At 51.8% G+C, this 27,341-nt stretch overlaps 4 protein-coding genes and 5 non-coding genes across 11 annotated transcripts; 7 read left to right on the top strand and 2 right to left on the bottom strand.

Annotated features, from left to right (window-relative positions):
• Positions 1-244: 244 nt before the first annotated feature.
• TMEM35A (transmembrane protein 35A) lies at positions 245-4,850 on the bottom strand. Its single transcript, XM_053990281.1, has 2 exons — positions 4,610-4,850; positions 245-1,137 (listed from the first exon to the last, which is right to left on the bottom strand). The coding sequence occupies exons 1-2, from the start codon at positions 4,727-4,729 to the stop codon at positions 751-753; spliced, it is 507 nt and encodes a 168-aa protein (XP_053846256.1). The 5' UTR covers positions 4,730-4,850; the 3' UTR covers positions 245-750.
• A 1,704-nt stretch (positions 4,851-6,554) lies between these two features.
• TRMT2B (tRNA methyltransferase 2 homolog B) lies at positions 6,555-13,179 on the bottom strand. Of its 3 annotated transcripts, XM_053990280.1 has the most exons (13): positions 12,926-13,179; positions 11,807-11,861; positions 11,223-11,342; positions 10,744-10,843; positions 10,517-10,587; positions 9,927-10,073; positions 9,706-9,800; positions 8,906-9,120; positions 8,694-8,795; positions 8,408-8,527; positions 7,782-7,879; positions 7,395-7,494; positions 6,724-6,814 (listed from the first exon to the last, which is right to left on the bottom strand). In XM_053990280.1, the coding sequence occupies exons 1-12, from the start codon at positions 13,057-13,059 to the stop codon at positions 7,408-7,410; spliced, it is 1,344 nt and encodes a 447-aa protein (XP_053846255.1). In that variant the 5' UTR covers positions 13,060-13,179; the 3' UTR covers positions 6,724-6,814; positions 7,395-7,407. The 3 variants fall into 3 exon arrangements, with proteins under 3 accessions (XP_053846254.1, XP_053846255.1, XP_053846253.1); XM_053990279.1 differs by lacking the exon at positions 7,782-7,879 and having other exon boundaries at positions 6,555-6,814; positions 12,926-13,177; XM_053990278.1 differs by lacking the exon at positions 6,724-6,814 and having other exon boundaries at positions 7,413-7,879.
• Positions 13,180-14,335: 1,156 nt separating this feature from the next.
• F8A1 (coagulation factor VIII associated 1) lies at positions 14,336-15,686 on the top strand. The gene has a single exon (XM_053990203.1). It carries the CDS (start codon positions 14,342-14,344, stop codon positions 15,419-15,421), a length of 1,080 nt encoding a protein of 359 aa, XP_053846178.1. The 5' UTR covers positions 14,336-14,341; the 3' UTR covers positions 15,422-15,686.
• Positions 15,687-16,898: 1,212 nt separating this feature from the next.
• On the top strand, positions 16,899-27,182 carry DKC1 (dyskerin pseudouridine synthase 1). Its single transcript, XM_053989984.1, has 15 exons — positions 16,899-16,972; positions 17,164-17,225; positions 17,468-17,554; positions 18,074-18,165; positions 18,705-18,889; positions 19,363-19,427; positions 19,978-20,104; positions 20,461-20,591; positions 21,560-21,703; positions 22,147-22,267; positions 22,972-23,090; positions 24,129-24,232; positions 24,659-24,725; positions 25,340-25,498; positions 25,857-27,182. Exons 1-15 carry the CDS (start codon positions 16,957-16,959, stop codon positions 25,920-25,922), a joined length of 1,545 nt encoding a protein of 514 aa, XP_053845959.1. The 5' UTR covers positions 16,899-16,956; the 3' UTR covers positions 25,923-27,182.
• Positions 19,529-19,766, top strand: LOC128814651 (small nucleolar RNA SNORD17). The gene has a single exon (XR_008439444.1). It is a non-coding gene; the product is annotated as a small nucleolar RNA SNORD17 (small nucleolar RNA).
• Positions 20,300-20,375, top strand: LOC128814650 (small nucleolar RNA SNORD83). Its single transcript, XR_008439443.1, has one exon. It is a non-coding gene; the product is annotated as a small nucleolar RNA SNORD83 (small nucleolar RNA).
• On the top strand, positions 20,759-20,893 carry LOC128814657 (small nucleolar RNA SNORA36 family). Its single transcript, XR_008439450.1, has one exon. It is a non-coding gene; the product is annotated as a small nucleolar RNA SNORA36 family (small nucleolar RNA).
• Positions 22,490-22,727, top strand: LOC128814652 (small nucleolar RNA SNORD17). The gene has a single exon (XR_008439445.1). It is a non-coding gene; the product is annotated as a small nucleolar RNA SNORD17 (small nucleolar RNA).
• LOC128814654 (small nucleolar RNA SNORD83) lies at positions 23,388-23,463 on the top strand. Its single transcript, XR_008439447.1, has one exon. It is a non-coding gene; the product is annotated as a small nucleolar RNA SNORD83 (small nucleolar RNA).
• Positions 27,183-27,341: the final 159 nt, after the last annotated feature.

Genomic DNA, 27,341 nt, shown 5'->3' with positions numbered 1-27,341 from the left:
TTCTCCAGGCACCCTTACTCTCTGCCAAGAAGGGTAAAGAGGTGCCACTGCCTCATGTGAAGCAGGCAAAAAACTACTGTTATCAGGCCATTGTCCCGGTTTTGGAGCATGGAAATCAAAGAAGATGGAAACAGAGCATCCCATGTTTTCTCTGGATAATCATTCCATAGAAAGGACTGGGCACAGAGGCAGCCGAGCCCAAGAAATCCCTCTCTCCAACACAACAAAAAGCACTTTTTTGGTAACAGGGTCCCTTTTATGCCTCACCACGGAAAGGGAAATGCAGATGTGTGTGTGGGGCTGCACAGGGACGCTGGCCATGGCCTGTTCCGGGCAGCAGCAGCAGCAGCCAGGCCAGCTCTGCTGCCGTGGGGCTCAGGGCTGGTGCTCAGGACTGATCTCCCCACTGCAGCAGTGCCAGGGTGGCCTGAGTGCCTGCCCAGGTCTCTGCCCAGAGTCTCAGGCTGGTTTTGCAGCTCCTGATGAGGCCAGCACTGCTCCAGCCGGGTTGCTGACTGCCTCCAAGCTGTCCCTGTGGAAGCTAGTTTGTGTTTTTCTACATTACAGGGCAGCAGCAAAAGCAAGACTACAGTGTAGACATACCTTGTATCTCTCAGACCCCAAGTGCAACTTTATTTAGACAGACCAAAAAAAAAAAAAAAAATGCAAGTCAGTAAATAAAAACCAAATTTTCTGGGTGATTTTGCAGAGAGCTGCCTCGAGGGTCCGTGTTTCCTCACAAGCACTCAACTAGGATACCTTCACTTTGCCTTTCTCGGGAGCCGCTTCATGGATGAGTGGCTGCTCATCCCCGTTCACCGACAGCATCCTCTTCTCCGGCGGCAGCTCCTCGGGCTGGCGAGCGATCAGCAGGCGGCAGGTGAGCAGGATCCCAAAGACCAGGGCGTGGGCGTAACGCTTGAGGGGGTCCCCCACGAGCTGGTGGAAGAAGAGCACGGCCAGCACGAGGAGGAGGAGCAGGAAGTTGGCCACATCCTTGGGGCGACCGGGCACCAGTGTCATGACAATGCCGCACGCCACTTCCAGGGCGCCGATGCTCTTGCGGAGGAGGATGGAGCTGACTCCCATCTTCTTCAGCATGGGCAGGGCCCGCACGTAGCTTTTGTATGCTCGTTTCTGGAGTCAAGCAGCCAAGGACATCACGTGAGAAAGTGAAGGCAAAGGTGACTTCCAATGAGACAGATTATTTCAATCATCACAGACCCCTCTGGTACAATATCCAATCTGTAAAGCTTCTGTTTGGGGGTATATTAAACCATCAGTCTGCAATTCCCCCTTCCTAAGCTGTTGTCTCCTCACTGGAAAACAGTTCTGCAACCTCTCATCCATCTTTGCAACTACAACCAGGGCAGGTGTACCTTACTCTGAAATCTGAGGTTCTGATTGCTGGAAATAACAGTGCAGAACCCTGTCATTAAAACAAACAAACCTCTTTCTAAGAGTAACCTTGTGCTTTAAAATTGACTAATACACCCAATCCCTGCAAAGCCAAAGCACAGCAAGTAAATTTAAGTCCCTACTCCAAAGCAACTTACAGTAGTTATGGGCAGTGCAGGCTTAGGGTGGGACTAAACATCAAAGCTAAGATTCACCAGTCCTAGCCTGTGCTTACATACCTTTATGATCCTTTCTTTCCTCAGGTGAAAGCAAGCTGACATTTGACATTATTTGCTCCCTGGTTTATGCTGGATTTAGAAGCAGTGTGTCCCAGACTGAAAGGCAAGATGTTTCCATTTGCCATCTGCATGGCAGTTGTCTTCTGGTAAGTGGGCAGTTTTCCTTATGTCTTCCACAGCCCATCCTCTCTCAGGGGAGACATCTGCTGATAATGGGCTATTGAATGTCACTGCAGGACTGATAAGAACTGGAACATCCCACTGGGAGATGCTCTGCCCAGAGGGAGGAGCCAAGCATTCCTACCTGGATATAATCCTGAGTTTCTGGAACACCAGCACGGCTTTTCCTGCACTGGATTTCCCAGAGGAACAGCTGCCTCTTCCACTGGGTCTTCAAAGGAAGATTACACCCTTTCCTACAGGATCACTGCTCCAACAGAAGCACACCTGACACTCCAGGAGGACTGCAGCCACAATTCCCATTGGACTGTGGCCAACACCCTGATTAACAGGGTGTCAGGCTGTATTCTGACTCTGTCAGTGTTGTTTTGGTTCACTGCATTGTTTATTTTATTTTTTTTATTTTCTTCCCTAATAAAGAACTGTTATTCCTGCTCCCATATTTTTGCCTGAGAACCCCCCTTAATTTCAAATTTATAACAATTTGGAGGGAGGGGTGTCTACATTTTTCCATTTCAGGGGAGGCTCCTGCCTTCCTTAGCAGACACCTGTCTTTCCAAACCAAGACACAGTGTAAGCTGCAAGACTCAGCCTGCTTACACAGCTGCCTCATTCTTTTGGGGAAAGAAGCAACCTTTGTCCTTACACATGTCCAGGTTCTTGCATTTGAACATTAGGTGCTGGTGGCCTCACTGTTTTGTTTGGGGTTTTTTTCTCTTTTTTGTTTTGCAATCAAGTATTTCCTTTATATATATATATATATATTTTTTTTTTTTAATAAGGCTCCTCTATTCAGTGTGAGACACTGAAATAATTTCCACTTATACTTGAGGATAATATCCCTGAAGACATTCTTGCCATTGTGTTCTCTGTTTTCAGCATGAGGGAAATGAAAGCCAATTCTCAGTTACAGGATTGTTCAGCTCTCACAGGCACTGATCAGACTGTGGATTTACTTCCATACAGTTTTGGAAACCTACATTACAGGCATACAGAACTTCCCCACGTCTCCATAAATTTTGATGCTTTCTTTTGAGAGGATCTGATGCTTCACAGGTGTTTAAAAAATATCCACCATTGTCATTTTTGCTACAAAATAATTGAAGATCTCATGACACATTTACTCCAAGTGTTTGCATTGTAAGGATATATTTTAAACCATCAGTGACTAAAACCTCAGAGCAGAGTATTTTTAAACAGCTGTGAAAAAATACATTTTTAAGAAATGTACTATAAGCATGTCCTAGAGTACTCTGGTATTTTAGGTATTTTAATAGGCAAGCTAATGGGTTTTTTGCCAAATGAAAAACTACAAGTTTGGTGTTTTAGGTAGATAACAAAGGTTCTCTGTTTGCTGAGGACAAAAAGCCATCCGTATGGATTAGCAAGGTCAGGATTTTCCTAGCTGTCTGCATGACCTGACAGACCACCACAGGATATAGCCCAGCAAAGGCAGGAGAGCCTAATGAGCCATGAATACATAACAATATGGACTATGAAGAATAATGGTGCTGTGTAATACCTGCTTTATAAAACAAGAGATCATTTCTACCTGTAGGCTTGACTCTTGATAAAGCAGAAGGGGACACAGAAGTGAAATATTTTACAGAGGAAGCATTTTGCAGTGCTCCTAAAGTCTCTGTGCTTTTTTTTTTTTTTTTTTTTTTTTTTTTTTTCTGTAGCAGAAGCTTAAGAGCTTTGTTTTCTAGGGGTTTTACCTCGTGTGTCTCTTGCCCATGAGTTACTTCTTGGGGATTTTCCTGTGAGATCCCTGTGCTGGGCTGCAGACTAGGCACTGCAATTCAGATGTTATTTGAGAGCTAAAGAAAAGCAGCTGGGCAGGTGGAGCAAAGGGAGAAAACAGAATGTGCTGGAAACTTCCAGCACAATTTTTTTAAGGGGCACAAAAATTATACTAATCTTTTCAACCACCACAATAAATAACTGGGGAAGTGGCTGGGGGGAAGGGGGGGTGGCATGCAGGAGAATAAATAATCACAGATGAGGAAGCAAAATGTGGCAGCCAGTTCCCCACCTGCCTGCAGCTCGCAGCTGGCAGAGCTCTGCAGCAGGGCTGGCCCTGAGCAGAGAGGAGCATAAACCAGTTCACCAGGTGAGAAATGCACACAATGACTTCTCCGTCCTCTCCTCACCCCTTTCCTCTTAGGCAAGAGGGGGAGAGGCTTGTTTTCCAGCCAAAGGGAATAATAAGAAGACTATTAATAATACCTTCCTCTGCCAGCTAAGAATCCCAAAGCATTTCACAATCATTAATTAATCCCTGCACAAATCTGGTGAGGTGGGGACAGTCAGTGTCATTATCCTTGCTTTAAAGCATCGAATTTTGAGGATGTACATCTGCCAGAGCAGGCATCTGCTTTTCCCACCCCCATCCAGTGGATAGGTTTCCCCTGGGGGATCAGCTGTCCCTGCCTGCTGCATGTCTGGCACTCCTGCAGGCCTTGCTTTTACAGACCCTTGTGTCCCCATCTTCTGCAGGCTGTGTGTGCTGTGCCACCCCATCCTCCTTGCCTCCTTCCCTCCCCGTCCTTATCCACCAGAGGTTTCTCGGTGCATCGGCTCAGCCGGAGCCAGGCAGGGCTGCCAGGACATCCTGGCCACTGCGTATTATTGGCTTCCCTGCACGTCTGTCAGCTACCGAGTCAGATAAGCTTCTTCCCCCTCCTGGCCCTCGCTCGGGGGTCCGGGGCAGTCACCCCCCGCTTCCCCCACTGCTCCCGCTGCAAGGCGGGAGAGCCCTAAAGCACCTCCCTGCGTGCTGCCCGACTTACCATCTCATTGTAGGCATCCCTGCTGAGCCGGGGGGTCAGTTTGATCGTCCCCATGAAGACGAAGAAGAGCCCCAGGGCCACCGAGAGGGCGACAATGGTGATGGTCCTGGGAGATGCCATAGAGCCGCAGGGATCCGCTCCTAGCGAGGCCTTGTGGCTCTGGCTGCCAGCCCGGGTGGGAGGGAGTCCGTCACCATTGAAGGCTGTAGGAATAAAGCTGCAGAGGCAGGAGGATGACAGCGGGAGGGGATTCAGCCTCCTCCACTCAGCAACCCCTGGGTCCTAAAGCCCTGCAGCCAGAGCTAAGCAGCTCTAGCACTGGAGCGCAAGAGGAACTCATCTTGTTTCTTTGCGTGTTCCATAAATCACCCACAGAAACCCGAAACGGAGTCAGTTCTAGGGATGTGGGATGGCAGCCAAAGGCAGAGCACAGTTACTTATTAGTGGGAAAACAAGGACATGTTAGCAGAGGGCACAGGAGTAACGTGCTGTGGAGGAGAAGTGGGCAGGGGTCTCTTGTACATAGAGAGCTTTCAGTTTCAGATATTCAGATGCTCATACATAACAAACAACATATTGCTTCATTTATTTGCACCAAGAAAGAAAAAGAAATGTTTTGTCCCTGTGGACACGAACATTTTCTCTCCTGGAACCTGATGCTCAAATGGGAAAGTGAGGCCACCTGTATCACCCTTTTAAAACTTATCCTGTATGTTCAGCTATCCAGAGACTAGTGGAAATGTTTTATGATCCTCTGTTACTTTCTGATTTAAAGTCATTGTCTCCCCTGCAATTAATGCAACAAATTTCCTTTTGACCAAAACCTAGTAGAAATCTATTCAGATCTCACCGTGAGAAACCAAGGTATAATTCCATGAAACAGAACTGCTGGAATATTGCATCCTTTGGTATAAAATGAAAGCAAGAGGCTGCAACAGTGTGTAACAACCTATACTCATGGGATAGTGCAAGAATGACACTTCCTATGCCTGTCAGGAATCTCATCATTATTCCCTTTATGGTGTAGTAATTCTTAAATCCTAAACACGTGTATTTTGAGCCCCTATGGCTTGAGAACTGGTTGCTGTTATTATTCAAAGCTGAGGTCTGGAATTAAAAGTCTGAAAAATACAGGCAACTCTCCCAGTTTCCTTGGGAGTTTATCAGCCTTGATTCAAAACATAATGGGACTCGCACAACACAAGGGAACTCTGCTCATTTAGACTCCTCTTCACATTACAGCAGCTCCATCTCTGAAGAGCTGGAGAAATACAACACTGTGAGCAGAACAGGACACATTCAAAACAGAAGAAAATTTTAATTAGCTATTGCAGAACATCCTGAAGAAGAAAAATATTGCAGCTGACATTTTCACAGGGCACTTCATATTTAGGCATCACCAGTCATTAGTGGAGAAGGGGGAGGTAGATGTGAAAAGAGAGACACTGAAATCTGTTCTATTTATTTCATTTTATAGAAAAATCTCATTGTCAAAGCTGGTGCCTCCTCTGGGCAGGGACCCCAACAAAGGAATCCCTGTGCTTTCATACTCTTCCAACCTAAATCTCCCACAACCCCTCTGACCAGTGGAAAATTAGAGTCTGGTGTCTTCTCATCGTTCATTGCTTTGTGCAGAGTTTGTGGGTGAGAAGCCATCCACACCCAGCCAGGGCTGGAAGTCCTGTGTCCTTTGTTAGGGACGAGGTCAGCGCCCATTCACGGCTCCTTGCCCGGGGCTCCAGCGATTTCCCACTATCCAGGGCACAATTTGCAGCTCGAACACAGAGCTACATATTCCTCAACACAGAGAGTCTTTTCCAGGCTGCTTTAACCAGCAGCCCAAGGTTTGCAGGGGAAGGAAGGGTGATGAAATGCTATAGAGAACCTTTTCACCCCACAAATCCAAGTAGTTCTTCACAGAACAGTGTTGCTAGGCAACCCAAAGTAAGAGAAAAAACAAAATTATTTATTTTTTTTACAACTGCACAGAAAATAAGTTAAAATCCGAACTACATTGGCTTCTTCAGGACAAGAGGAGGTTGCTTCCCAAGCTCTCAGAGCTCATTCCTGCCTCCTTGTCAGCGGGTGAACAGCAGCACCAGCTCACAATGAACAGTGTGAGGAAACATGTCAAAAGGCATAGCCAGCACGGGGACAAATGGCTCCCCTGCCAGCTTCTTCTGTGGGTCAGGTGGGCAGCACAGCCTGTGGAAAACAAAGAGCATCCTTTAGACCAGTAGCAGAAGCCTTCCCACCACTGGTATCACAATCCAAGGGGGACCCACAAAGGAGGTATCATGTGTTTGACAAACATTCCTCAAAATCTTCAGCTGACGCTGGCTGAGGTGTGGAGCCATCAATACTGAATCCCCAACCAGCTCTGAAAACCTCAGGGACAAGCTAAACAGTCAGTGGCAGGTTCAAAGCTCCTTTTCCCACAAGCCATCCCAGCTGAAAGACACTCAGTTTTCAGTTTTGCACTGCCCTTATGGCTGCCTGCAGACAGATTTATCACCTGGGTCTAGCCCAGCCAAAGGCTGACCAGATAAAGCTACACGATTAACCCCTAAGCAGGTGACAAATCCCCTTGGCTTCACTGTCTTGGCGAGGGGCCAACCTTCCTGCAGTGCACCCGTGGACTCTGCATCTCACACCCAGGTGTGCTTTTTTTTTTTTTTTTTTCAGAGGGATGCACAATGTCATTGTGCCATGTTTGAATTATTCTCTATTCCTCACTGGTGCCTTGTCTGTCACTGAGATCAAGAGAAAGGAGGAGAGTTCTCACTCGAGGAAGTTCCTCATGGCTTCTCCCTCTGGCTTGCAGGAGATGTAGAGCAGCCTGCGGATGGCCCTGCAGTTCCGGATGGCTCGGACGACCCTGTAGTCTGCAAAAACCAGACAGCCTGCTTTCCCACCACCACCCTGAGCTCTCCAGAAGGAAATAATTACACAGCATCACAGAACTGTCAAAAATACAGACGCGTATTTTGCTATGTTCTGTCTCAGATGAAGTCCCTCAGGAGGCCACGGGTGCCACCCACACTGCTGACAGCTTAGCCCATTTGGCAGGCAGGGCAGAGCAATGGGAGAAGTCCCTCTGCTTCCCAGGGGGATGGAGGATGAAAGAAAAGATGTTAATTAAGCAAAGACATATAAAACCTTCCACACACACTTGTGAGAGCGCATCTGGGCACCAGGACCAGTGTGTGACTTCCCAGTACACACTCCAGGGGAGACCACTGAGACAGTCTGAGGGCTGTGTTATGCAGCCTGGGGAAAAGAAAAGCAAAGATCCTTTTACTATCTTCAGGGATCTCATGGGGGATTACAGATAACTGAGAAACTACTCAAAGGGGCATGAGAAGAGGATGAAAAGCAACAGATGTATGGCAGCAAGGAAAAATACTGATTAAATATATTGGGGAAACCATTTTCAGGAGAGGGGATACACCCTTGGATACATTCAGACCTCAGCTAGGCTTTATATCCCTATGCAACCTCCTACAACTGAAGCTGGCCTTGCTATAGTTGGGAGATTGCACCACAAACCTCCAGAGGTCCCTTCTCTCTTAAATAAATAATTGTGTGAGCCTGTGAAAGATGGAAAAAAGATTACAGCTAAAGAGAAAGCATGATGAAAGCACTGAAAACAGCAGACTTGTGGGATTTTAGCTGCTGTCAGCAACAAGAAATGAAAGACGAAGCAAGGAAAGGGTTTGGAGCCAGTACAGCAGGTCTCACAGAACTTGTTCAAAACTCTCTGTTTACAAGATGAAAATAAATAGCATTTTCTCTCACGTAGGCCAGCCCGAGAAGGGTTCACCACAGCAACAAGCGGTCGGGCATCCTCCCACGAGGCCAAGAGCTGTGGTAACACAGCCTCTGCCTTTCCACTGCGAAACTCACAGTTCGAGATCCCTGTGAAACAAGAAAGCAACATGAACTGAGTCTCACCAAGAGTTAGGTATAACATGAACCACCCTTTGCTGCGTGAAGGCAACTGGTTAGGGTTCCTCTGCTCACTTCTATTCTGGTTTTTCAGCATTTAGTTTGAAACTTTTTGCCACAGTGAGTTTGAGCTCACCATTGAATGCTGCATTCCACTCAGCATCCTCAATAGCCTTCTCCACCACTTCGACACCAATAACTTTGGACACTTGGTGAGCCAGAGAGAGACCAATTGTGCCTGGAAACACGGCAAACAAAAATATTCCATACATTCACGCTGAAGAAACAGGCCTTTACACAGCGAGGATCTGCTCTGGAATGCAAAGCTCTGGGAGCCCAGGACCCCACCTGTTCCACAGCAGATGTCAAGGAGGACAGTGTCCCCAGTAGCCTGGCAGAGCTCCCTGACTGCCTGGTACAGAACTTCTGCTCCAGCCGTGTTGACTTGGAAAAAGGCGTCTGGAGAGATGCGGAACTTCAGGCCGAGCAGTTCTTCGAAGATGTGCGGTGCTCCGTGGAGGAGCTGGTAGGGGGACTGCTCGTGGGAGCAACGCGTCATGGTGCTGGCAGATCACACAAAAAACAGCTGTTAGAAGGCAGCAGAGAGGAGCTGGTTTCCATTCCCAGGGTGCTCATGGGCAGTAGAGGATGGTTCATCTCCCCAGCAACTTATATTTCATGTGAGCCTTTCAGCAAGATTAAAGGATTTTCGTTCTTTGTAAGGGATCTGTGACTTGCGCAGCCTAAATTTCATTAGAAGGATCAAAATTACTCAGCAGAAGGCAGCATTCCTCAGGTCTATTCCCCAGTTTTGCTGCTAATGTGATTTACTGTCTTGGGATAGTCACTGGAAGTTTTTTCTTCAAGTTTCCCAGACTCGTAATCCCCATGAGGTAGAGCCATAGTGTGCTCAAGTAAGTCTGGAAAAATAAGATGGGGCCATCTTAAAGCCACATCTTCAAGAGGGATCCAAACATCTGTCAATCTCTTCCAGCACTCCCTGAACTGGTGGAATTTGAATTTGATCAGAAAGGGTAGAAGAAGGAGGTGGCTTTGTTTCCACTCATTCCCCCTGTCGAATTTGATCAGAAAGGGTAGAAGAAGGAGGTGGCTTTGTTTCCACTCATTCCCCCTGTCGAGGCGTTTACCTCTCCTGGAAATAAAGTGAAGTCAAGGCACAGACTGCTCCAGGCCCACATGTGAAGAACTCCTTCAGCAATGCTTTCTGAGTAGCCAGCGCCTCCTGTCACGAGTGAGAAAGGGAAAGCTGCCTCTTTGGGTAACCTGATGAGACCCCTCTCCCCAGCAACACACCCAGCAGGCTGGGCTCAGCCAGACGTGCCCCTTGCCCTGCCCTCCACGCGCTCACCTGGCGCAGCTGCTGGGGGTGGAAGGTGACGACAGCCATGGTGTGGCCACAGCGGCTGGTACGAACCACGAGCTCTCGCCAGTGCCCGCCTTCGTGGAAGAGGATGCAGGAGTCCAGGGGGGAGCGGCAGATGAACTCCTCATAGCACTGAGGGGAGGGGAAATCCACCTTTAGTACCATGAAGACAACTGCCCTGCTCTTAGCCCCCAGACAGGCAGCCCTTCCACCACTGTGGTCTGTTTTTTCTGTTGATTTCAATACACTGGGTGAACGCTCCTTCCAGGCTCTTGAAAGACAACACATTTTAATAGCTTCAATTTGCAATTCTTATGTCTTTTAATAGATTGGCAGGAATTCGTTGTCACTTGATTAACCTCATTACTCGGGACACTTTATGGGCTGCAATGTTGACACGTGAGTTTTTATAAAAGTATTTATCCACCAACTATAATCAGGCAGGAAAACTTTCAGAACATGAAAATGGACTTGAAAACACAGCATCATTAAAATTACAGTGTTCTCCTAAGTAAGCAAGAGTTATTGCAGTCTCTATTCCACAGTGAAGGGACAGACATAACTTATTTATTTACCTGGGCCACTTGTTTGTGTTTTGAGGGTATGTTCTCCACATGACTGGCTTTCACACAGACAATATTTCTTTCTGTAGAGAGATGGACAGGAATTTATTTGTTTATTTATTTATTTGTGCTCTAGTTCAGGGCACATAAACCACTGTAGCATGAACTGCGGAGAGACCTTTCCCCATTTCCACAGCCCATGCCAGCAGTTTTCTCTGAGTTTCTTGTCCTGCACTGACCTCTGCCAGTTCCTACGTACAACCCCACAGTTTTGGGATTCCCATCTGGTCCTCGGTTCACAGAGAAAGTCGATTTGTTTCGGTAGCCGTTAATGATGGGCTGAGGGAGGAAAGAAGGAAAAGCAAAGCCTTGGATCAAAAGAAAAAGCAATGGAGGAAAGCCAAACCCCAGCTTGGTTATTCTGTTGCCAACATGGGAAGATGGGCAAAACACAGAAACAGAGCTTGTGCACAAGAACCCCAGTATTGCCCCTTGGGGACACGAAGTGGCTCTCTGCGACGACAGTGGTGACAGGTTTAACAGGCAGGCCTTAGGCACAAAAAAAGGGTTCCTAAGCACTGGCAGGCAGTCACAAGCTGCAAGGACTGACTCAGACACACCCTCTGCAAGCAAATGATGCCCCCCATGAGACTCCTGAGCCGTTGAGTGAGAGATTGTTGGTGGCTCAGAAGGAAGAGCATTCCCATGGGACACTCACCGAAGGCACTACAGGCTGCAGAGGACAGCAGAGCCCACCAGGTTTCTGTGCATCTATGCCCAGCTCCTCAAGACGAGATGCCAGTGCCTGCAAAATCTTCCTCTGGCTTTCATACTTTACCTGCAGAGGAGTTCTAAGGCAGAAACACTCTCACAGGACCACACGATGGTGGGCAGCTCTTCACCACCCACCTCTGAGGAGTCCAACAAGAGGGAAAAACTGCAAGTGAAAATATAGCCCCAGAGGAACTCTGCCCTTTTCATAACCACAGCTGTTTGGAGAAACGGGAAGAAAGAAAAATCCTGTGTCTGTGATCCCCAAATGCTGGCCTGGAACACTTTGTCTAACCTGAAGCCCCAGTGAAGCAAAGCAGTCCCACAGAAGGCAGGATCACTGTGCAAATGCCCATCCCCTGCAGTACAAGGAACCTCCCAGCTCTATCCTTCACAACAACAGGATTAAAGCAGCAGTAAATAGAGTCTGAAAAGTTTGCAGCATTAAGATGCTAGGGGCTACTGCTCAAGGGGATAGGAGGGACAGTTGGGGCAACACAACACAGAAAAGTCTGTGTAAACACATCTTACCTGTAGCTGCTCTTGGTAGGGAAGTCTCCACAGCGGCGTCACTGCATTTGCTAACCTGGAAAGCACAAGGTAGAGCTCAGAGCTACTTGAGTCCTGATTCCTATGGCATAACATCCCTGTCAGCTACTTCATGGGCTGGACTGTTGTGGTGTGAGCTCTGCACCACGCTGTGAACACCCAGACTCCCAGGGAACCACAATGAAATGCACAGGTTTGTGTGTAGCAGGAGGGAATTTCAAGCTGCCCATACTCTCTGACCCGTAGTTTAGAGATAAACCTCAGAACTTGCCACTACTCATCCAAAGCAGAACAAGAACAAAACACATAAAAGCTGGTTTAAAAAAAAAAAAAAAAAAAAAAAAAAAAAAAAAAAAAAAAGACACATAGACACATATACCCTAAAAAGACTCCCCAAAAAGAGGTGAGGCTGATACGATTCAAGCACTCATAACTGAGTCTCTGAGCCCATGGGGAACACCACCCTGCAGCTGGATAAGTTGCAGTTACTGCTTACCTACGATTTTTGGAGCTGCTTCCAAAGCACCCAGTGCCAACTACTCTGAGGTCCAGGACTGCAAATCAAATGGACTATCGCTTTTTGCTTGCCAATATGGCAGCTTATCTGCTCCTTTCCTCTCAGAACTTTTCATTTGTCTTCTCCACGATCCCCTCCCCAGGCCAGACTCCATGTCACCAGATGACACAAGGAAAAACGATGCACCACAGCCTTGGTCACGATGAAGAGACTCATTTATTTCCTCTGACTCCAATCTTTTATAGTTCTCAAAAGGTGCCAGTGGATTGGAGGGTGAACGTGCCACCTCTCCAACGACACTGGACAAACTACCTGTACATCAAATTTCTCTGCCTCTATGAAGGAATGCAAAACAATAGGTTGTTTACAGAAAGTTGTGTGAGGAAGTTCTCTACAAGAATGTAAACTCAGAAGGCTTTAGAAAACTCTTATAAATCAGAGCGACAACTCCAGGCAAACGAGCTGAGCTCTGGCTCTTCTATTCCTACAGGGTGGAAACAAACCCCCCCAACCCACCACGTTCACAGCTTCAGGTGGTCGCTACTTCCAAAGAACGCTTGGGTCACTTTGAAAAAGCCCCGTACCTCTCCTCCCAGGAAGGCTCTGCCAGGCTGCGGCACGGTGCCGCCGTCCCCGGGCTGCGGAGCGGAGCGGGCGGGCCGAGCAGGGCGAGCGGCGGCGGGCGGCGCGGCGGCCTCAGCACGCAGGACAGAGCCATGGCGGGCACCCGAGCAGCGGCACGACCGGCACGGACCGGTGGAAGGGGCGCGGTGAGAGCCCCGGGGCCCCGGCGGGTGCGGCGCCGGGGACGGAGGGCTGAGCTTTCAGCCCCGGGCGGGTCGGAGCCGGCTGGCAAAGCGCCGCGGCAGCTGCGCGGCCCGGGACACACGGAAGGCTCCGTGGCACCGGCCGCCGAGCCCGTGCGGTGGGGCGCTCGGGACGGCGGGGAGAGCAGCACGGAGCTGCGGCTGCCGCGGCTCGCGGCGTGGCTGCAGGCGGGCTCCTGTGGGCAGAAGGGCGAGAACAGCCTCTCCCAGCCAGCCCCGGCCGTGCCTCCAGCAGCTGCTCAGGGAACAGCGCGGAGCAGGCCAGCACACGCGGCTCCATGCTCACCTAATCCCTGCATCACGAAATGTCCTCAGCGCTGGAGATTTTCCGAGACAGACGTGGCTTACTTGTTTAGGGACCCCAGGAGTTCTCTTGTCCAAGCGTTTACCCGTCACCTCTTGCTCTGATTTATAAGAGTTTTCTAAAGCCTTCTGAGTTTACATTCTTGTAGAGAACTTTTCCACACAACTTTCTGTAAACAACCTATTGTTTTGCATTCTTTCATAGAGGCGGAGAAATTTGATGTACAGGTAGTTTGTCCAGTGTCGTTGGAGAGGTGGCACGTTCACCCTCCAATCCACTGGCACCTTTTGAGAGCTATAAACGATTGGAATCAGAGGAAATAAATGAGTCTCTTCATCGTGACCAAAGCTGTGGTGCGTCGTTTTTCCTTGTGTCATCTGGTGACAGTCACCCCTTGAGGTCACCTAAAATTCCTGCCGCCACACACGCGGCAAGGGGCCAAGGGGCTCACCCACTCACTTGCTACTATTTGGGTGAATTGTTCTTCAGTGAACCTGGCTGATGGGGTTTCCCCCAAGAGCTCCGGAGCCTGGCCCGCTCCCGCCCGGTTCCGCTCCCGCTCCTCGTCCCGTCCCGTCCCGGCGCGGCCGGAGCAGGAGCGCGGCTCCTCCGCTCCGCCAGGGGGAGCCACCGCTTCAGTGCTCGCCGCGCGCGGCCACGCCCCGTGGGCGGGGTCACACCGCACAGCCACGCCCGTCGCGGCGGTGACAGCCGGGACGCGCCGTCCGCAGCAGCCGCACCCTCGCCGCACCCCTCTGCTTACGACACGCAGGCGCGGGCGCTGATTGGCCGGCGGCGCGGGGCGGGGCGAGCGCTGATTGGCCGGCGGCGCGCGGCGGCGCGGCGCGTCAGTTCCGGCCGGGCCCGCGATGCTGTCGGCGGGCGGCGGCTCCGGCCCCGCCGGGGCGGGCGGCTCCGGGCCGGGGCTCGGCGGCGACGGCGATTTCTTGTCGCGGTACCGGCTGGTGTCGGCCAAGCTGCGGCGGCGGTTCCTGCGGAAACCGAACGTGGCGGAGGCGGCGGAGCAGTTCGCGGCGCTGGCGCGGGAGCTGCGCGCCCAGGAGAGCCTGCCCTACGCCGCCTGGTGCCAGCTGGCCGTGGCGCGCTGCGCCCAGAGCCTGTTCCACGGCCCCGCCGAGGCGGCCGCGCTGGCCGAGGCCGCGCGGCTCTTCCTGCGCCAGGAGCGGGACCTGCGGCAGCGCCTGGGCTTGCGCGGCGGCTTCGGCGAGCACGCGGCGGCGGCGCAGAGCTGCGGGGCCTTCGCCGCCCGCCTGCACCTGGAGAGGGGGCAGCCCGCGCTGGCGGCCGGGCCGTGCCTGGAGCTGGCGGCGGCGCTGCGCGACACGGGGCGGCCCGCCCGCGCCGCCGCGCCCCTGCAGCGGGCGGCGGAGCTGCTGGCGGCGGCGCGGCTGCCGCTGCAGGCTCTGCGCTGCCTGGCCGAGCGCGCGTCCTGCCTGCTGCTGGCCCGCGACTACGCCGGGGCGCTGGCCGCGCTGACGCGGGCGCAGGCGCTGGCCGGGGCCGGGCTGGGCGGCGCGGCCGGGGCCGGGGCCGGGGCCGGGGCCGCGCCCGGCGGCGCCTTCCTGGACGTGCTGGCGCGCTGCGAGGTGTCGCGGGTGCTGCTGCTGCTCCTGCTGCAGCCGCCGCCCGCCAAGCTGCTGCCCGAGCACGCCCGCACGCTGGAGCAGTACTGCTGGGAGGCTCCCGACGGCGGACCCGGCACCGGGAGCGGCAGCGGGACGGGCGGGGCGCTGCCGCCGGCCGCCAGCTACCTGCCGGCCGAGCTGTTCCTGCTGCTGCAGTCGGCGGTGCTGGCGTGCCAGGAGAAGGACGCGGAGGCGCTGAAGGCGCTGCAGGCCGAGCTGTGGCCGCTGCTGAGCGCCGAGCAGAACCATCTGCTGCACCTGGTGCTGCAGGAGATGCTGAGCCCCGCCGGACAGGGCCTCTGAGCGCCGCCGCCCGCACGGAGCGGGCGCTGCAGCCGGTGCCAGCACGGACTCTATGCGGTTATTTATTTTTAATGCGAGTTCTGTAACGCAGTGGAGTAACGGTTGGCGAGAGAACGCGTTCATCTGCGCGTTTGCATTGCGGCCTGGTTGAACTGCTCGCTGTACGCGCTGAAAGTTGTCGTGCGTGGAAGAAGTGTAACCCTAAAGCAGAAAGGCCATTGCAGGGCAGAAGGAAGCTGTTCATTAAAAGACTGGCTGCAATTTGCATGCGTTGGAGGATTTGGGTATCTGTGAATCAAAAGTTGTTAGAGTTGCTTTTTCTATAAAAAAAAAAAAAACAAACAAACCTCCCTATAAAAATAATAATAATAATAATAATAAATAAAATAATTCTTCCCCCCTCCTGAAAACAACTGTCACTGCAGCCAACACGAGGCCCTGAGTTTTGTGGTGGGTGAAAGGAGTTGGTCACTGACCTGCCAGTGGTTCCTGGGGTGATGGTGGCTTGATTCCAGTCTCTGTAGCAGCTGTTAACCCAGAAAACTGAGGCTGCACGGTGGCAAATCCACTTCATCTGAGGGAATTTGGGAATGGAATTAACGGTGGTGGTGGTGGTTACAGGAGTTACTGGAGTGTGCACTGTTTGTTTAATTCTTTTCAGCTGTTATCCGTCTGCTCTCTGGCATTTCTGTCTCTTGCTTTCTGCTTCTTGGGACCTTTAGGTGAAGGCAGCTGCTCTTTAGAGGGGAAAAGACCCTGCTGTTTTTGGTGCACTCAGCTCCTGGGTGCAGGCCTTGCTAAATTCCAGCAGTGCTAATATACAACCTCAGGCAGGGCAGCCTTTATCCTGGAGATGCCCCTGGGCTGTGCGTGTCGGGTGGACAAAGAGCAATTCTGGAGAGTGAAACGAATGCTCTGAGCCAGCACTTCCAGAGACCCTGCAGGGGCCGGGGCTTTCAGCAAGAAGGCGATCCCGGTTGTACACGTGGGAGAGAAGCCAGAGGTTAGAGGTAATTGTGTTGAACAGTGGTACCACATCTGGTTTTAATATTTGGGTCTGGAGATAGCACTTTTTTCAAGCGCTTTTCCAGTGTTTGTTTTTCAAGCGTCCTTTACCTTCCACACATAAATAACGAAGAACTTGCCGTTTTCCCCTCTGAAACGCCAACGGAGAAGCTGCTAATTTTAAGAAGCGTTAATCACCACAAGCCTCTTTTCGACCAGGTAAAATGATAGTTGAGAAAGGCTCGGACCCGAACTGGGTGTTATTTTATGGCCAAGCTAGCCAGGCCGAGAGGCAGAACGAATAACCCACGCGGCGAAATCACCTGCGTCCGCGTCCTTTTCAAATCCCAGCACGTGAAACCGCCGCCGGCGCCGTAGCTCCGCCCTGGTGCCGCGGGAGGGCGGTGGCCAAGGCGGCTCCCGAGCGGCGGAAGGGGCGCGGCGCGGGCGGGCGGTGCCGGTGACGCGGGGCCCGGCGGGACGGGGCGGGCGCTGCGCTCCGGGCGGCGGGGGCAGCACGCGGCGCGGCCATGGCGGACGGGGACGGTGCGCAGCGGTGGGGACCGGCGGGGGCGCGGCGACCCCCGGCGGGGAGGGCCGCGGCAAGGGCTCGGGGCCGGCGCGGCGCCGCTCGGGGAAGGGTGTGCGGGCGGCTCTGCCCCCCCGGGCCTTTGCCCCTCTGCCCTCCCGGCCCTGCCGCGCTCCCGCCGCTCACTCCCGGCGTGTCGCTCCCGCAGGTTCCAGCGTGAAGAAGCGGCGGAAGAAGGAGAAGCGGGCGCTCGGCGATGATGATGTAGCGGTGAGCGCGGGCGGGCGGCGGGGGGGGTTGATCGGGGCCGTGCTCGGGGTGCCGGGGGGGGCTCCCCCAGCCCCGTTCCGGGCACCGTGGGTCGGGCTGGGACGGGCTCTCCGCGCTCCGTCCCCGCGGGAGCGCGGCCGCCGCGCGTGGTGGCGGCGGAGCCTCCCGGGCCACGTGGAGAGGCGGCAGCGCGGCCCGCCGGCTTCTCCCCCTCTCTGATCGCGCTTAACTTCACCCCCCAGGACATTCAGCACACCGAGGACTTTCTCATCAAGCCCGAGTCCCGGGTGGCCCAGCTGGACACGTCGCAGTGGCCCTTGCTGCTGAAGGTAGGGCGCGTTCTGCGCGACCTCGTGGCCCGTCCTGTTCCCGCTGCTTTTGTCCTCTGCCCCTGGAGGTGCAGCGGCACACGTGGTGCTCTGCCTGCAGAAATCGTGTTACAAAGTCTCTTCAGCAGGTTCATTTAAGCTTTGTGAGTTCTCCCTGCCTTGGAAAGGTCCCGCCGTATTTCTTGAGTTTTTTTTTCTTTTGGGTCTGATCTTGGCCTGTTCTGTGTGTAGACTTTCAAGTTGCTTCTGCTGAGTTTCTGGGGAGCGTTCGGTTTATCCTGCATTGTCGATGCATTGTGCTGTTTTCCCATCTCCTTCAGTCCAGGATTTCTATTTTTTTTGGTTTTTTTGCAAAATAATATCGTGGTTTCATTGTTGGGTAATTTTCATTTTGGAGGTGGCTCTATCACTTAAATGTACAAATCAGACGTGGTGTATGTGGAGAGATACACTGCAACATAGCAGCACTGAAATCAAGGAAGCTTAAAAAGACTTGTAATTTCTGCTTGGATTTTGTAGAACTTTGACAAGTTAAATGTGAGGACAGCACACTACACACCTCTTCCTTCCGGTTCTAATCCCCTGAAGAGAGAGATTTCTGACTATGTTAGGTGAGTGCAACACAGGCCAGAGTAGTTTATTTTTCTTGCACAGTTAATACCTTCAAAATATTTTCTGTCTGGATTCCCCTTGCACCTTTCTTCTTCACTCAGTGCCTTGCCAGAATCAGTAAACTGATTTAAACCTATTTAAATCCATTTAAATAGGAGCCACTGATCTCTCCCTGTAAATATTTCTTTATTCTGGGTTTGTAGCGGGTGTGTGGATGAACATGCAAATCACCTAAGGAATTCTCTGGGGTCTTCAGAAATGTCCCTTGGCCTGCTGGGCTTTGAAACTGCTCGGAGTTCATAGAATATCGGGTTTTTTAATAAGTGCAGGGGAGGGTTCCTTGACAGTGGATTATATCACCTGTTGTGCATGGAGCAGGTCAGTGTGAGCTTACTGGGAGCTGCTGGGAGGCTCATTGCTCACTCTGGCTGTGTAGAAATACATTTCTTTGCAGCCAGGACAGTATTTCAAAGTTACTGCACTGTTGCCATGTCTGCCCTAATGCTTGGCTCCCGTTCCCTGCTGATTTGCACTACAGGTCTGGCTTTATTAACCTCGACAAACCCTCCAACCCATCCTCTCACGAGGTGGTTGCGTGGATCCGGCGCATCCTGCGAGTGGAGAAGACGGGGCACAGTGGCACCCTGGATCCCAAGGTGACTGGCTGCCTCATTGTGTGCATCGAGAGGGCGACACGCCTGGTCAAATCTCAGCAGAGTGCAGGTTTGTTTGATGCTCAGGGCCATTTGCAGTGACGAGGGATGTATGAAGTGGTTTTGGAGACAAAATGGAGATTTCTAAAACTTCAAAGGGCCAATCTTAGTCTTCAGTGCCTTGACCTTAAGGGTTGCATGTTACTCCAAGCCACTGAGGACACATCCATGTTGTCTCAGGTGGTTTTTTCATTGCCTCTCTGGTGCTTGGGCTGTTACAAGTCAGCGAAAACACCTCTGACATGGTTTGATGTACCAGTTGAACTTACTGCCTCAGCCTCTACCAGTCCAGAGAAGAAATAAATGCAGCTTAGATTTATTTCCCTAGAAGAAAAACCAACTCTGTAATAAACCACACCCATTTCCTAGGAGAGGTGGTAGGATTTCAGGGTTCTGGGGACATGTGGCTGTTAAGCAGGGTGGACCTTGAGGTCAACAACAAATGCCAGTGGCCGTTCCTGACTGCTCTTGTCATTCTTTCAGGCAAAGAGTATGTGGGAATTGTTCGGCTGCACAATGCCATTGAAAGTGAGGCTCAGCTGGCCAGGGTAAGTCTCACGTGCTCTTAGCCACGCTGGCATCTGGCATGCAGAGTGCTGGGCACTGGTGGAAGATGAGAGGCCAGGAATGGGGCTCAGGTGTGCTGTGTGTGAGGTGATGACACAGTTTATCCATTCTCTGAGTGCAGTGGAGCTGCCCTCCTGCAGCACCCCAGCTCCTGTTCTAGGCTCTGGGTGCTGTGCAGCCTCCAGACATCCTGCAGTGTCCTGCTGGGGGCTGCTGTGATGTGTGCCTGGCTGCCTGCAGGAGGGGAGCACTACTGGCAGGGTTGGAGCCCCTCTTTGGGGGCTCCATCCTCACTGGGACGAGGGATGGTGTCTGATCACATGCTGCCATCTAATGGAAAAATCCTGGCTGTGCTCACTGGCATCTTGACCACGTGACTGGCTTGGATTTGCTGTGTTAAATATGGCATCATCAAATTAGGGTAAACCTTGTGGTTTCTCACTCTTGGAAGTGGACACAATTGCTGCAGACCCCGAGGTGCTCCTGCATTAGGGCACAGATGTAAACTCTTGCTTCTCCTTCTTCCCTCAGGCCATAGAAACCCTGACAGGTGCCCTGTTCCAGCGGCCACCCCTCATTGCTGCTGTCAAACGACAGCTGAGAGTCAGAACCATCTACGAGAGCAAGCTGGTGGAGTACGATCCTGAGAGAAGATTAGGTAAAACAGGGCTTTCCTGCCTTCTTCCTGTAAAACTGACAACTGGTAAAATGTTCTGTGAAATGGGCTGCTTTTGGCAGATGTCTTTGGACCTAAATCTTCCCATTGTCCAGCAGAAACTGCCTCACGCATCGCTTTGGTGTGCTGGGAAGCAAATCCCATCTCTTTTTGTGCTGCTGCACTGTTCACAGAAGAGCCAAATGATGTCAATTAGATGGCATTAGCTCTCAGGGCAAAGATGACCTTCATCTATCACCCCATGCTGATGGCTCTGGGAAGGGCTGGGCATACAGCTTCTCTTGAAGGATGTGCTTTATTTTCTGCTTAAAACCCCTCTATGCTGTCATGCCTTTCAGGTATCTTCTGGGTGAGCTGTGAAGCAGGCACATACATCCGAACCCTCTGCGTCCACCTGGGCTTGCTGCTGGGCGTGGGGGGTCAGATGCAGGAGCTCCGCAGAGTCCGCTCCGGCATCCTGGGAGAGACGGTACAGTGGCACCTCAAACTATAGCCAGCCCATTTGAAATGGTCAGAATTGCAGGAGCTCCTTGGGACTGTGTGAGTTTTACAGCGTCAGGAGGAGGTTTAGGCTCAGGGAGGAGTTTTGTGAATAGCCCCCAAACAGTGAGAGAGCTCTTGCTGTGGATGGTCTGTAACCAAAGTGTTGAGTTCAGTTCAGGATGTTGCTCCTGTTCTGGTAATTAAACTTTGGGACAGTGAGTGACTGGGAGGTGCACTGCGGTGGCTGAAAGTTTGTTTCATGTCACCCGTGTTTCTCAGCCTACAAACCCCAGTGTCCTGTGAGTTCAGGAGTGTGAAGTGCCTGCTTGGAGTCAGCACAGCTCAGGGAAGGTGGTTCATTGGAGTGAGCCTGGGAGGTGCAGTCGTGCGTGGCCTTGGACACTTGTACAGTCTTTTCACTCTGGTCATAGACAGATCCTGCTGCTGGTTCAAACTCCAGAACTAATTTCTTTGCAAAGCAGCAGCATCAGAGTGCAAGTGTTTCCCCACCCATCTGTGCTCTTAGCACAGCTGTAATCTCTGGGTCATTTCTGAATTCCAGGTGTTGGGTGCTCACAGCTGCCTCAGAATTTATTCCATGTCACAGATTAAAAAGCTGGTTAGTTTAGACTTCTGCTCACTAACCTTTGTCTAGGAGCCCCAGGAGTTTACCTAGGTCATATTTAAAGGTTTCATGTGGGCAGACCTTAGACTGTAGGTGCAAATGCTGTCTGAGATTAGGAAGGTCCAAGTCTGGTAGCTGAAGCCAGGCTGACCTCAAGCTGCTGATGGAAAGTATTCTTTCCTCTTTTAAGTTGTGTTTTCATGCTTGTGGTGGGCATCTGGTTTCACTCCCTTTTCCAAACACTATTTGCTGCTGGGCTTCAGCTGTTCTCTTGTGCGTGTTTCAAGCGGTGGCTGGTGGGAGAGTTTAGAAAGGTTTTGTCTTTGCAGGACAACATGGTGACCATGCACGACGTGCTGGACGCCCAGTGGCAGTACGACAACCACAAGGATGACAGCTACCTGCGAAGGGTCATCCTGCCCCTGGAGAAGCTGCTGACTTCACACAAGAGGCTCGTCATGAAAGACAGTGCAGTGAGTTCCTGAGGCAGGGCCAGGGGACAGACAGACACTGCAGAGTCCTCCTGACTTGTGCAGCTGGTAGAACACACAGGGGCTCAGCAGCCATGTGGTGTCTGGTGCTGTCCTGATGGTGACTTGTGTAGATCCTCACATGGGCTGCTGCCAGAGCAGCACTAAGATGCAGGAGCCATGAATTCCATGGCAGAGGATCTGCTCTCCTCGCTTGGAGAGGATGCTGATGGTTATGAGAGATCTGCCTCACCTCTTGTTTGCTGTGATAGGTGCTTTGCTTTCCCCTTCCAAAGCTCCCAAGTTTTATGTAGTGAACAAAAGTGAATAGTTACTTAGGGACAATATTGCTGGGATGGTAATGGCAGTGGGAAGCTAAAAATCAGACACTTTGTACTTTGATTCTCATAATAGCTTCTAAGCCCTCCCCTTCCCTATATTTTCAGGTTAATGCCATTTGCTATGGAGCCAAGATCATGCTGCCTGGTGTCCTGAGGTATGAGGATGGGATTGAGCTTAATCAGGAGATTGTTGTCATCACCACGAAAGGAGAAGCCATCTGCCTAGGTATGAAATGCCTCCTTCTCCTCACAGAAATAACAGACTGTGTGACAGTAAAGGCACCACAATTTAGTTCTTGTGTGCAGAAGGTTTAATTAGTGCTTCCTGATTGGGAATGTGGGCCCAAGGCAGCTGGTTTTGGGCAAGATGTTAAGAAGCAGTGGCTGCATGGGTCCTGGGCAAGGCGTCAGGGGTTCAGCAGCTGTGTGATGCTCAGGTGTGCTGTGTGTGAGGTGATGACACGGTTTATCCATTCTCTGAGTGCAGTGGAGCTGCCCTCCTGCAGCATCCCAGCTCCTGTTCTAGGCTCTGGGTGCTGTGCAGCCTCCAGACATCCTGCAGTGTCCTGCTGGGGGCTGCTGTGATGTGTGCCTGGCTGCCTGCAGGAGGGGAGCACTACTGGCAGGGTTGGAGCCCCTCTTTGGGGGCTCCATCCTCACTGGGACGAGGGATGGTGTCTGATCACAGGCTGCCACCAGGCACATCACACCTCCTGGTAGATCAGTGCAAAGGGACTCCAGCAACTGCCAGCTTGACTTAAAAGAGTGCCCAGTTGTAACCAGGCTCTTCAGAGAAGCTGTGTGACAGCCAGTGAGTCCTTGGGGTGACACTGGTGGGGGATGTTGGTCGTCTTTGTGCTGACAGAGGCAGAACAGGCTGTCACAGTTCTGCTCTTCAGGAGTTACTGACCTCCATGCCTGCTTCTGCAGCCATTGCCTTGATGACCACAGCAGTCATTTCCACGTGTGACCACGGCGTCGTGGCAAAGATCAAGAGAGTGATCATGGAGAGAGACACTTATCCCCGGAAATGGGGGCTGGGTCCCAAGGTGAGTGCTGCTCTGGGCCTGGGGTCAGTCCCAGGGCAGTGGTGGGAGCCCAGCCATCGGGATGTGGCACTCTGGGGCCCTTGGGCAGAGCAGTGCCAGTATCTTCTTCAGGGCCTTGCTGTAATGCTGCTGTGGTCTCCTGGATCTATGATGGTGGCAATTCCCAGTGCCAGGGCTGTGGCAGCCCAGTGCTGGTGGGAGTGAGGCTTTCCCTCCCAAAAGAGCCTGGGGGCCATTGCTGGTGTTCAGACACGGGCTCCTCAGATCTGTACAGCGCCAGCCCTCCTCTGGGAAAGAGCCAAGTGATGTGAAGTGGATGGCATTAGCACTCCGTGCAAAGATGACCTTCATCCATCACCCCATGCTGATGGCTCTGGAGGGGCTAGGCAGGAGCTTCCTTTCCTTCTGGTGCAACACTGCTTAAATGCATACTGTCTGTGAGACACTAAACTGTGCCTGGAGGAGAGGAGCAGTGGGAGCACCCAGTGTTGGGTTCCTCTCCCACATCAGGCATGTGGTAGTAGCTTAACTGCAGCCAGGCTGGCCTGGTGCAGGTTGGACTCAGAACTCTGTGTCAAGTTGCAGTGGCTCATCCCATTCCTGTGGTTCAGGTGAAAGCTTTGGGGCTGCTGATGCATCTGTCTCTTGGCAAAGGTGGGGTAATACAGGACAGTTCAAGCATTTTGGAATCCTTTGCCAAACCTCACAAACAAGTGGTCCAGCTCGAATGCTGCAGGTCATTAAGCTGGAAAAACCCCGTCAAAGATCCAGACTCCATCATGTGCAGTTGTGTTACCGTTGCTGTGACTCCCCCAACAAATTAACCATTATTTACTGATAAAGATGCCTCTTGTCTGAGATTTAGGCTTCTGTGCAGGAGATCTTTTGTCTTACATGTTTTAAGGGCCTTGGAACAATGGTAAATAGATAATGCTGCAGCTGTTGGCTTGGCTTGTTGCTGGATTCCCTCCTCTTAGCTTGAGGGAGGAGTTTTTCCTACCTGGGGCTGCAGTTTGACTTGTTGCACTTCGCTTTCAGGCCAGTCAGAAGAAGATGATGATCCAGAAGGGTCTGCTGGACAAGCATGGAAAGCCCAATGAGAGCACACCAGAGTCCTGGAAGATGGAATATGTGGATTACAGGTGGGTACTGGGGGTGTGACTCCCACGTGGTTATTCAGAGGGGAGCAAGGGCTGGGCTGGATGCTGCTATTTGTGCATGGATCATGTCAGGCTTGCCCCACGGCTCTCTGGGCCTGTGGGATGCAATTGCATTTCTTGGAGCGTGTTGCTCTTGGGCAGTGTTGGAAGGGAAGGCCCTGAGCAGACAGTTATCCCTTTTTAGCCTGCTGTGGTTTTAGAGGGAGTCAGTCTGCTAAATGAAATGGGGGAGGCCATGCTGTTGGCCAGCCCAGCTGGCCCTGGTGCAGGCTGCAGGTCTCCCCTACACCAACTTCCCCCCAGCTCCTGGGTGGGTTACAGACCCTTGTGAGGGGACAGGGATTTGTACCAGTCAGAGCAGCGTGAGGCAACGACCGTCCTGTGCAACCTTGGCATCTTTTCTTTCAGGGATACTTCCAGGAAGGAAGCAGCTGCTGATCACCAAGCTGTTTCAGAGGTGGACAGGGCTGCAAAAGTGAGTATTTGCCAGTGCTCTCTGGCTCTTACTTTATGCCCCTGTTATTCCCATTAACTGCACATACCTGGCACCTGCATTTTGGTCCAATGGTGATTTTTAGTCCAGGGTCTTCCGTGCTCTTTGTGAGGCACAAGGTTAGTGCCCATTCACAGTTCCTTGCCTGGGCCTCCAGCAATTTCCCTCCACCCAGGGCGTGATTTGCAGCTCAGACACCAAGCTGCTGGCCCTGGGCATATTCTTTAACACAGCACAAGGAAATCTGTTGTACGGAGCCACAACAGAGATCTGTTGTGCCAGAGAACCTTTTTGGAGACTACAAAGAGCTGCAGAAATGTTCATGCAAGAGTTGCACCTAAAATTCCCTAACTCGGGGGTTTTGCATGCCCTTGGAAAGGTGCAGCAGTGTTTTAAACTAATATTTGGGATACAGGAAACACTGAAAAATACAGGGGGCAGTTCTGGCAGAAGCAAATCCTAGGCAGTGTATGCTGGAGAGTCTGCAAGTCACCTTGTTGTTAAATGCAGTTGTATTGAATCAGGCAAGCAGTTTTTCCCTCAGCTGAGCTCTGTTGGAAGGTGTCGGTATGTCTGACAATGTGTTCCCCCAACAGAGAAAGCGAGACTCCGAGAGTGAAAACGAGGAAGCTGTGACCCCACCATCCCCTGCCACCCCACCACCAGAGGAGCTAAGCAAAAAGGAAAAGAAAAAGAGGAAGAAAGAGAAGAAGGCCAAAGAGGCAGCTGAGAGTGGGGGAGACCAAATGGAGAGGGTAGGTAATTGGGAACTGCCATGGTATGGTCCCAACATGGTAGAGATTGCTGTGTGTCCCTAATTACCTCCAGGATTAATGCATGAGCAGCCTGCACTGTGTGTCCACAGAGCGCCAGGCTTTCCACAGCAGAGGAGGATGTTTTAGAGGTGCATTTTAAACTGAGCTGGTGGTTGCAGATAGGGCAGTTGGTGGGTCCCTGCCAGGCCCCCTCTGTGCCCTGGGTCCCTGTGGGAGGGTGGTGCTGGAGTGTGCCACGGGGAGCCTGCACTGCTTCTGGGCTGGAGCTGTTCCTCCTGAAATGGGCAGTGGGGGAATCCTTTTTGATGGCTTCCTGACCTTTCCAACTTCTCCACAGGCCACTGAGACCAGCACCAAGAAGAAGAAGAAGAAACAAAAGGAGGTAGAAGAGAGCTCGGACTAAGCAGCTGGGTCTGTCCGAAGCAGGCAAACCTCATCAGTGAGGAGGGAGGAGTTTTAGGCCTTGAGAAGAGGAGGACTGGCTGCATGGCAGAGAAGCCAGCAAGTTCCAAGTTCTTTTCTGCCGTTTATATGAGTGAGTGGGTGTTTGCCCTGCTCAGGTGCCCCTCTTCATCCTGTTTTAAGGGTTGCCAGAGGAGCAGGGTGCCTCACTGTCCCTGCACTGGATTGATCTCTAAAGCTGAGCACCATGATGCCAACAGAAGTGGTATCTTCAGGGAAACTGTAGCTTCTGGCTCTTCCTTCGTCTCTGTTTCCACCTAGAGAGGGTGGAATAACCTTTCTCCCCCTTCATGTACTGCCTTTCTTCCTTTTCTCCCAAGGCTGAAGCTGTTACCTGACAGTTAAAGAATGTGTTGCTTCCTGGAGGAGTGGCTTTGTCACAGCCCATGTGAATGGATTTCCATGGGGACAGTCAGATCAGTTATTTCTGAAGGACTATCTTTTGTTTTAAACTGGCCACATGCTTGGCTTCACCTTCAGTCCACTCAGATTGTTTATCACTCCTTTTTTTACCTTTATCATGAAAGGATTCGAAAATTTAATTCCTCCTTTTTGCTTATAGCACAAGGACGCGCTTGTTCATTGCGTGCTGATTCCCAAGCCCAGTTGCCTCAGTGACCTGGGCAGTGTGTCCCTTTTGCTGACACTGCTCTTCTCTACCCCTTTGGACTGCAAAGCTTTTGGTTGCCTTGCCTGGTTCTGATGCCCAGTGTGCTCTGAAGGCTGGAGGGCAGAAAGTGACCAGGGTGACCAACACGTTCTTCATGCTGCTGGGACTGGAGTTCTCCTGAGGAAAAACTTGGTCAGGGGGCAGCTCTGCCAAGGGACGTTGGGTGTGGGCTTGAAGGGTTTCAGATCAATTTCAGATCAATAACCTATCTAAAATGAATTGCTGGGGGCAGAAGGTCTCTCCGCTGTCACAGGGGTAGTGCTCAGCCAGGATTTAGTTCCTTTTAATGAGGAAGGACCCCAGGCTGGTTTGTTCTGAGTTTCATCCCTGCACAGATTCTTTTAACTGTTGGTTTAGCCTCGTGCATTGCTTTAGTCTTAACAGTCTATCCTCCCCTCCAGTGCTGGAGATGCAGGCAGTGGGGACAGCAGCTGGTGGCTGTTACAACCTGAGCACGAAAAAAGAAAAAGTCCATTTTTATTTACTCTTTTTTTACAAAAATAAATAAAACTTCTGGTTTTGAACAGGTGATTTTCTTGCTCCTCTGGCTCCTCCCTAAAGGTCAGTGGCATTCATGGGGCAGGGGGCAGATTTTACCACATACCCAACCTGTGCTCCTCTCCTGAAGACGCTGCTGGGGCAGAGAAATGGTCATGTTGATGAGCCTTTGTCATTGCTTTGTCAGTGCCC

This window comes from Vidua macroura, chromosome 14, assembly GCF_024509145.1.
Source record: "Vidua macroura isolate BioBank_ID:100142 chromosome 14, ASM2450914v1, whole genome shotgun sequence".
Classification (NCBI taxonomy): Eukaryota; Metazoa; Chordata; class Aves; order Passeriformes; family Viduidae; genus Vidua; species Vidua macroura.
This window is presented reverse-complemented; position numbering and strand designations above follow the sequence as displayed.